The 9,989-nt window shown below is 32.2% G+C and overlaps 1 protein-coding gene across 2 annotated transcripts; it reads right to left on the minus strand.

The window, feature by feature from the left end:
* Positions 1-1,058: 1,058 nt before the first annotated feature.
* LOC146931510 (alanine decarboxylase-like) lies at positions 1,059-7,903 on the minus strand. 2 transcript variants are annotated; one of them, XM_085703007.1, is made up of 7 exons: positions 7,804-7,902; positions 6,796-6,865; positions 5,066-5,313; positions 4,506-4,737; positions 4,198-4,391; positions 3,975-4,111; positions 1,059-1,899 (listed from the first exon to the last, which is right to left on the minus strand). In XM_085703007.1, the coding sequence occupies exons 3-7, from the start codon at positions 5,307-5,309 to the stop codon at positions 1,318-1,320; spliced, it is 1,389 nt and encodes a 462-aa protein (XP_085559133.1). In that variant the 5' UTR covers positions 5,310-5,313; positions 6,796-6,865; positions 7,804-7,902; the 3' UTR covers positions 1,059-1,317. The 2 variants fall into 2 exon arrangements, with proteins under 2 accessions (XP_085559133.1, XP_085559132.1); XM_085703006.1 differs by lacking the exon at positions 6,796-6,865 and having other exon boundaries at positions 7,804-7,903.
* Positions 7,904-9,989: the final 2,086 nt, after the last annotated feature.

A 9,989-nucleotide genomic window follows, 5' to 3' on the forward strand; every position in this document is an offset into this window, starting at 1 on the left:
AATCCCATCTTCACACAAAATCAAGCCTGTGCAAGTTGCGATGCTGCCTGCAAATGTAGCCCACTTTGATACGAAGGATCTTGGTGATGCTTAAATTGTTTTAGGCATTCAAATTTTTAGTGACATGACACAGGTACTCTAAGATTGTCTCAAAGGGATATATTGAAAAAAATCCTTCAGCGATATTTAATATGCATTCTTGATCCCCTATGCATTGTGCCTATTAAGATAGGTGATACACTCTCTAAATCTGAATGTCCTCAAAATGATAAAGAAACTACTAAATGGGAAAAAGTCCCATATGCTTCCGTTGTTGGTGGTTTAATTGATGCTCAAGTTTGCACCCGTCCATATATTACTTTTGTAGTTAATTCCTTAGAGAGATACTTGAGAAACCAAGGTGTGGGTCATTGGAAAGCGATTCAAAAGGTCATGTGATATTTCCAGGCAACCAAAGATTATATGTTGACCTGTAAGAAGTCATCATTTGTTATTTTGATTCTGATTTTGCAGGCAGAATGAGCTATTTCTTAGAAGAGTATTAAACAAACTCTTATAGTAGTAGGAACGGTGGCTACCAAAATTCTTTTTCAAAAAACATTTTCAAGAGGTGAATTTCTAAATGGACCCACAACATTTTGACGAGAAGGGATGCAATTTGAAATATATACAAGCATGAGCCTCATAAACTTAATTTCTTTCATGAGTTTCTCCACGATGATGATTTTTTTTCTAGAGAGAAAAAAGATCATTTAGTTTTGGGTTTAGAATCGTTCTTGTTTTTTTTCCTTCCCTTCTGATGTTTAAAGAAGAAACCCAAAAAAATTGTGATCCGTTATTTTTTCTTCTTATTTGAAAATAGGTTAGAGGATTAATAAGGAGGTACCTAAAACTAGATAGAAGATTCCTTAGGTAAACAAAATGGAGAAGTCGGAATCAATCATGGAAGATGATAGCAAAAATTATTGGAAAAGTAAAAATGTATTCAACTAGAATCTTGAGTGAAACTTTGATCAAGAATCATAAAGAAAAAAAATCAACGAGGTTTCACCAAAAAATTCTCAAGAAAATATAAGCAATATTCCATTGGTAACTTATCAAAATCATGAAAACGTTTATTACATCTAAGTGTATAATGAAACTTATATCAAGGGGTACAATGGAGGTGACACATAGTAACTATTTAAAAATAAATAAATGTTGAACAAAGAATAGGATATGTAACTAACCAATGACTCAATAATTGAGCCAATTATTAAATTAACATCACATATATTCTAGTTAATAATTTCTTCTTCCTTTTCTGGACTCAATAAGCTAATAATTTCTTGCTAAGCTGTGTATAGAACAAGCACAATTTCTAGAACCAACGTCGCTTGCAATACATGGAGGCAGAAATTGTCCATCTTTAGACCAAATCGATCGTTTTTGGATAAATTCATGAACAAAGGTGTCAAGCATTTCAATAGTAATGTGCTTCAACACTACCACATGTGCAATATTTCCATTGCTTGCTAAATTCCATCTACGAGTAAAGTGATCATCCAGTGGTCTCTCAAAAACAACTATGTTGCTAAACTCGTTTAACATTGCACCAATTCCAGCATCACGTAGTTGATTTAGTAAGTAACGTGCCTTCATTATGCATTCATGCACTTCATTCTCAAGTCCTATTAAACCCCTTTTTCTGAGAGCATACCAAAGTAAGATTGGAGCATGCCCACTACGGCTACCTGTGATTGTAGCATCCCTTGAAGCAATATATTCAACATCTCTAGATAGTGCATTGATGTATTTCAAACGAGTTATCAAAACACCACAAGGAGATGGGCATCCCAAAAACTTATGACCTGAAATAGTTACACTGTCGATAGGTTTCTTGAAGCTAATCCTTAGAGCCTATACAATCACCAAAATAAAATTTTAGATGGTATCATAATTAGGTAACCATTGAGATCTTGAAATTGAAAAAGATGCAGCCTTGTTACAGAAAAACATTCTACATACAATCATAGTTTTTTTATTGAACATATCATTAATCATAGTTGTCTTGGAAATTTAAAAGTTTTCATTATTGTTGATTCTGTCGGACCTGAGATCACTAAATGGTCTTATTGGTGGTGTCGAATGACCTTCAAGTGTACAACCTTCGTCAGCAACTTATTCTTGGAAAGAGAGGGTGGCACATGTAAACACACTCAAATGCTCAAGTTAGTAAGCATCATGGATCTAGGAGGTGATTTAGGGTAAAATGTATGCGTATCTAATTCAATGCCCTTGAGTTATTATTTTTAGTGTAGGTTTAGGGTTTTGGTCTCTATTATTTATAGTGCAGTTTTAGGGTTTTGGTCTCTGGACCTTTACCTGGATAGCTAACCTCAAGGGACAATTGTTAGCAGATTATTGAAAGATATCATTGAACCCGGACTGGATGGTTCATATTGCACTAAGGGGCCATTAGTCCACTGTGGTCCAGAGGAGTGTCCATGTGGCGGTCCTTATGGACTATTAATGGGAGGTGTCCAACCCCAAATATGGTTTGGGCCTTGACCTAGACCTGAATAATTTCCCCAAGCTATTGGTTTAGGGAATCTAGTAATAGCTTGCCCTCAGTGGCTTACAGTCTGGCCTGCCTGACCGTTTTACCATCGTTTTGGCTCTCAGGACCTCGGACTTGGTGTAGTGAGCTTGGGGTTGTTGATTCAGGTGCTTCAAGTATGTGATATGGTCCGCCTAGTGGAGTTCTTAAACATCAGCTTGGGGTACTTTGCTTTGAGCATGGTGCGTGACTTCCTCGGCTATTATCTGCATGGTTAGAAGTGATTTCGTCCACTTTCAATTCCAACTCCTTATGTTGCCTCCTTGGTCCTCACTCCAAAGGTCGTCCTTTAAGATGTTTTTGGCCATATACATCCCTTGTACTCCCTTTCGGAGCCACATATTTTGCAAATGAATGTGAGAAGTTTGATTTAGATGGCTCTAATGAGAATAGGGAAGACGAGACCAGTGATGAAGATTTTTAGCTTGTGCTGTTGTGAAGAACAAATTGCAGGTCTTGTGAGATCTTGATGTTAGCCTTATATATGTCTAAGAGATAGAAGCCTTATATATGTCTAAAAAAATTGACCCATTTCATTTTTCGATACAATATTAATTACTTTTTTTCCAATTATAACTCTAATTAATTCTACTTTCACCACTCACAATTCAATATATTCTACTTTACATTTATGATAAAGAAGAATGCACCAATACTTGACAAGACACTCAAAACTATTTCTCTCTCTCTCTCTCTCTCTCTTTCACTTATACTACATTTTTTCTTAATATGCGTGAAATGAACAAAAAACTCAATTAAAATGGGACAGAGGGAGTATATGATTTAGGGTTAATAGGTCTTTACCCCCTGTAATATAGTCATTTCCGGTTTCCCCCTGTAAATTATTTTTTTTGATTTACCCCCCTGTAATTTTTTCTGTTTTGATTTACCCTCTACTAGGCCAAACAAAAAACAATTTTATTTTTATTTTTCAAGAAATTTTCGTTTTTGTTTGGCGTATTAGGGGGTAAATCAAAACAATTTTTTTTTACAGGGGGGTAAATAAAATAAAAAAAATTACAGGGGAAAAACCGGAAATGACCTATATTACGGGGGGTAAAGACCTATTAACCCTATGATTTATACTAACTAACTATGGTTACTTGACTAACAAGTAAACCCTATGATCGAGTTTATCTCTAACTAACTCAATCTTATCCAACTAACTTCTAACTAGTAACTAACTACTAACAAACTTGTGCTAATCTAAAGTATATACATCATAACAAATATATACTAGACTAGGGAACCCACTGTGGTGATCCAATGGATTGTGACCCTCTAGGGTACACCAATAATCACAATTGTAATTTCAATCCACCAATAGAAATGTGTGTGTTGATAAGTAATATTTATGTAAAGAACTATAATTTACTTGTTGGATAAAAGGCAACATGATTCCAAATAGAGCTCCATCACAATGAATGTAGAATTGATCACGAGTAAAACCACATTTGTCGAGTGTTTGTATTACAAGATCAAGATTATCAATACCTCCTTTCAATGTTGTCCCTGCAATAAAAGTAACCATTTTAACTTGTATAGTACAAGTGAATATATAGCTTTCAAATATAAATTAATTAGACAAGAGGAGATACCTATGTTTAGATTGATGATGGCTGGTTTATCCTTGTGGGCAAGTAGAGAAGCCTCTAGTTCAACACAATCAACTTCACCCGATAATAAAGAGCCAACCTTCACACACTGCATTCGATACATTCTTGCTATTTTGAATATCGAATAATGTGAATCTTGTGAGGTATATAGAATTCCATCTGGAAATTGTTCTCTCCTGTGTAAAAAAGTATAAATCAATGCTTATCACTTATCTTTCTCTAATGTTTTTAGCAGAGACAAAATCAAATTTTATTTATAGATTAAAAGAGGTGCATGTAGAAAAACTAACGCTACTAAAATCCCATGAAGATTCCCTTCCGTTCCACCGGTTGTGATGTATCCCCAGTACTCATCCTTCTCTATCTCCCATAGTTTAGCAAACCAATCAAGCACACTAACTTCAAATGTCATTGAATTGAGAGAGAAGCTGCTTCCATGAAATGGATCTCCAGCATTGTTCAAGTGAAATTGAAGCAACGGTGCTAATGCTTCATAGTTGAAGTCTTGATTTGTGGGATAACCTTCGGTATAATTACGTCAAAGTTAGTATTGATTTAGTTATAGATAGATAGATATGGGAACAATGTTAACAACAAATTCTTTAATATACTTGCAGTGAGTATAATATCTAAATCTAGGGTTTATAACTGTTTAGGTCATGCTTTGAGAATGCTCTCAAGAGAGGTATTATTTTACTATTTTAAGTGAGGTTCGCATAAGTTAATTTAGTCGATCTATATAATAAATTTCAATCAACAATTGAGTGAATCGAAAAGTTTGTAATTTCTAGTACTGTATTTTGTTATATTAAATATCTAAAGATAGAAAAATCAAGCATAAAAAACCTACCTAAGTTGCGCAAGTTGTACTTGTTTATAGTCTCCACATAGTGAGTAATTACTGCATCTAAATTGGCATCTGTTTCACCAATGCATTGTGTGATAGCAAGGTTGGTAAGTCTATTAATGTCCTCTTCATGAATGTTTGCACGTCTCTCTTCTCCTGATAGTTTGGCATTGCCAACAACTGTTGGCAACATCTCTGCATCAGGAATGATAGCCATTGCCATGTTGCGTCCTTCTAAGCTCTCCATATCCCTGTAATATGTGGACATTGATTTTAATATATTATTATTGCTGTTAGCAGTAGGCAATTTTTTTACTAATAAATGGTAAAGTTCCACCTTAGGACCATTTCTATAGGAGCAATGATAGGTTGACCATTTCTATAGGGAAAAGTTATACGGTAGTTGGCTTATGCATCCGTTTTTGTTAAAAAAAAACACTTAAAAAATTATTTTTCAATTTTTTTAAGGAAAACTAAGAAAAACTGAATACATCTGACTCCCTTTTTTTCTTCTTGAAACCAGGTTATAATATTTATTTTGGAGTTTAAGGTGAGTTTGTTACAAAATATTGTTTTATTTTTTTACTTCAGAAAATCTAAAAGAAATATTAAGACGCAATTTCAAGAACCACAATAAAACAGTTAGATGTATTTTAATTTATTCTTAGGTACGGTTTTGGCCCGACTTTTTCTTGACTTTTCTTATTTTAAGGAGAAGTAGGGGCAAACACAAATTGAAAGAAGCTCCACACAAAATAAGGACTTTTTCTAGTGAAGAAAAACAATGTATAAGGACTTTGAAAAAAAGTTATAAATACCTACTTTTCAAAACTCTCGCCTACTTATTTTGCTGTGATCCCACTTCGACACCTAGTCAGACCATTTTTTATTTATTTATTAATCTTTTGCACACAGAAACGTTGATGGCTACTATTTAAAACAAGGGTTAATATGTATTTACCCCCTGTAATATAGGCGAGTTCCGGTTTTTCCCCCTGTAAAAAAGATTCCAACCCTGAAATATGAAAATTCCGTCGAAAACCCCCCTCGTCGAATATTGGACCCCCCAGCTGATGACGTGGCGTGACGTGGAGCGCTGAGTCACCCTTTTCTGCTAATGTGGCGTGCTGACTGTATAATTAATTTTATTTTTTATTTTTTTTATAGGGTACATGTGGCATTTGTCATTTTTTTATGTCTTTACCCCCCTGTAATTTAGGCGAGTTCCAGTTTTCCCCCCTGTAAAAATTTTAAAATAAAAAATAAAATCTGGAAAATTTAAAAAAATAATTATTTTTTTAAAAAAATGCTGGAAAATTAATAAAAATTGAAAATAATGAAAAAAATACTGAAAAAATTTAAAATAATTAAAAATCTGGAAAAAAAAATTTCGCATGACATGTGTGCATATACATACCACATCATTAAATCATTTTAATAATAAAAATTAAAAACTGAAAATCTTTTAAAAAAAAAAATTAGATTATTTTTTTAAAAAAATAAAAGATTGATTTTTTTTAAATTTTAAAAATAACAAAATATCAGATTATTTAGGAAAAAAATATCATATAATCTGAAGAAAAAAAATCGATTTTAGTTTAATTAAAAATTTAGGAAAAAAATCTGAGAAGCTTGAATTACATAGGAATATTTTTGTAAAAAGAATTATTAATGCGTGTAAAATTTTAAAAAGTGTCTTATTTAAGAGACATTAAAATTTAAAAAGCGAGTACCTCAAGTTGCTCTTCCAATGTCTTTTGAACTTCAATTTGTTGCCTCAACGCGTCTGCTATTGGGATTTCTCTGTGAATTTATAGTTAAACTAGTTAGGAAATATAATAAGTTGCATTTACCTAAAAATTAAAATGCTAATTAAATTCCAGTATTTTTAAATATCTTCTAAATTTCAAAAAAAATCCAAACTTTTTTATAATTTTTAAAATTTCGAAAAAAATCTATTTTTTCATTTTTATTAATTTTTTCGGAATTTTTTCATTATTTTCAATTTTTATTAATTTTCCAGAATTTTTTTTAAAAAATAATTATTTTTTTAAATTTTCCAGATTTTATTTTTTATTTTTAAAATTTTTACAGGGGAAAACTGGAACTCGTCTAAATTACAGGGGGATAAAGACATAAAAAAATGACAAATGCCACGTGTACCCTATAAAAAAATAAAAAATAAAATTAATTATACAGTCAGCACGCCACGTCAGCAGAAAAGGGTGACTCAGCGCGCCACGTCATCAGCTGGGGGGTCCAATATTCGACCAGAGGGTTTTCGACGGAATCTTCATATTTCAGGGTTGGAATCGAAATAATTTTTTTACAGGGGGAAAACCGGAACTCACCTATATTACAGGGGGTAAAGACATATTAACCCTTAAAACAATATACACCATTTGTAAAAGAAAAAAAAAACGACAAGAAAACAACAATATACACTATCCTTCTTTGCTCCAACCTTCTTCCATTGCTTCATTCTCTCTTTCTCTCCAAATTCTTCATCTGGGTCATTTTGATTTTCTCTGAAAATCTCAATTTTAATACACTATCCTTCTTAAAATAAAACGACAATACACACAATCTTTTTAGATAAATTTCTTTGATGCATATGTGAATGAGTCACAGATTTTATTAGATAAATTTACTTTTTCTTTCTTGATGGAATGAGGTGTAAACTTGGGGTGGTAATTAAATGGAATGCATATGTAAGGATAGTGGAGGGAACAGAGGCTTACTTGTGAATATGTGCCGCAGGTTTGTTTCTTAATGTTTCAGTCATCAACCTTTCTTTCTTTGATCTCTCTCTCTAGCTGGTTTATATCCGCTTCTCGTGCTGTGTTTAGTTTCTCTTCAAGACCTCCTTTATATAATGAAATAAATAAAGCTCATGGAGATGAGTGTCGTGCAACACTCTTTAAGAATTACTTTAATTATTCACTATAAAGCACGGATACCTCTTGGATTAGGTGTATCTTAATGTCGAACATGTGTCTTGTCCGATACCAACACGACACTGACACATTACACTGAATTATGTGATCTTTTCAAATTATTAGTTGTGTCAATGTCCGTGTTCGTGCTTCATATTATTCATTAAAAAGGTTAAATAAGGAAAATTCTATGGTGAAGTCATGAGAATAACTTTTCTGGTGAAGTTAACATTATATCATAAAAAATGTAGTGAGTAACACCTCATTATTTGTATAGTGGCATCAAAAGTTCAGTCCCCATAGTGTCATCAATTAATCAGATTAACAAGACTACACTTAATCTAATTTTATCCTACCTTGTTTTAAGTGTAACACCTCACAGAGTGTAACACTTAAGACTATCACATAATATCATCAACTCTCTTTGTATGTTAAAGATGCCAACTATAAAATAGTATCTGTAAGTCCAAGATGTTGCAAGCATTACTAGATGAATTACTATTGATCATTAATCGGTAATCAACAATTTAAAAATGAATCAAACATTAAGATCAAAATTAACTTTTCCAAAAAAGTCAGTTTCCTGACTGCACCATAGAAGCTCCCTTAAATTTTTGATGCGTTTAATTCCCTAACCCTAACTACCTTTTAATTCTCATTCCCGCCAGCTTAAGAATCTCCAGCTTACCCAAAAAAAAAAAAAAAACTACAAACCCTCTCTAAACGGAATATTAGCAATTAGCATTGGCAAAAGTCAAAACCCTATAATTTAGGATAATAACAACAACCGTAAATGTGGCTATTGATTCTCAATTCCAATTTCAATGTGCAATGTTTTCTCTATTCTATTTAAAGGAAATCCCTTTCAAGTTTAAATGAAGATAGTTCTTTTTGCTAGTTTCCTTTGCAATGGCCATTAATAAGAGTCAAGGTCAATCACTAAAATTCGTTGGGATATACCTTTCAACGTCTGTGTTCTCACATGGTCAGTTGAACGTTGCAATATCAAGGGTCACTTCAAGGAAAAGGTTGAAGATATTGATAAACGATGAAGACAATGAATATACTAATGTGACATCAAATGTAATCTACAAAGAAGTATTTCGTAATTTGTCAGAAATAATGTCGTCTTTACTATTTTTCAAAAATATGAATGTTATCTTGATATGATTAGTGTGGATCCATATTTTGTTTAAGTGTGTGGATCCATTTTAATGATACAAAGTATATGGTTACTATCTTTTATTTCGGTATAATTTATTTTTCTTGACAAGTATTATGAACATACTATCTTTTATTATGAATGTTTTCTATAAACGGAACACGAGTCGATGATCTAGTTATTCTAAATGCCTCTTAAGTCATGCAACCCCTAATCCCTAACCCTAATTCCTAATCCTAATTGCCTCTTAATCCTCAATTCCGCCTGCTTAAGAAATATCCATTTTACCCCTAAAAAAAGGTAACCCTGATTTTATTAGCAATTAGTATTGGCAAAAGTCAAAACCCAATAATTTTGGTTAACACCAACAACATTAAATGTGGCTATTGATTCCCAACAAACCCTCTCTAAACGGAATATTAGACCATCCATTATGCAACACCTCGTTTGGGTGCTTGAACGGGTCCCGATGCTACATGTCATTCGTTTAATAATTAATATATAATAAACACATAATCTTCTCAACTCATCACCCGAAATAAATTATTAAATGGATCCTAGCAATAACTACATATCATTAAATTTTAACAATAATTTATCTATTTATTCATAATTATATAACTTTGAAATATTGAATTAATTTCAATATAAATTATGAAAAAGTGAACAATTTTTTTACTTTATTAATTACTAATTAAAAAAAATTAAAACTTGAGAAAAAAATCAAATGATAATAAACGACATACGTTTAAAAAAATGACATACGTTTGATTTCTTTTTTAACTTTTAGATAAATAAATTATTTGTTGTAGTAAAAAATAGTCTTTTA

This window comes from Medicago sativa, chromosome 4 (genome assembly GCF_051527215.1).
Source record: "Medicago sativa cultivar Bolivia chromosome 4, Bolivia_mono, whole genome shotgun sequence".
Lineage (NCBI taxonomy): Eukaryota > Viridiplantae > Streptophyta > Magnoliopsida > Fabales > Fabaceae > Medicago > Medicago sativa.

Excerpts from the sequence above, each read along its gene's own strand:
- LOC146931510 (XM_085703006.1), bottom strand. The coding sequence starts at position 7,847 with ATGACTGAAACATTAAGAAACAAACCTGCGGCACATATTCACAA. Across the intron at positions 5,314-7,803 it reads CCTGCGGCACATATTCACAA|GGATATGGAGAGCTTAGAAG; the intron begins GTAAGCCTCTGT and ends CACATATTACAG. Across the intron at positions 4,392-4,505 it reads CTTCATGGGATTTTAGTAGC|GAGAGAACAATTTCCAGATG; the intron begins GTTAGTTTTTCT and ends TTTTTTACACAG.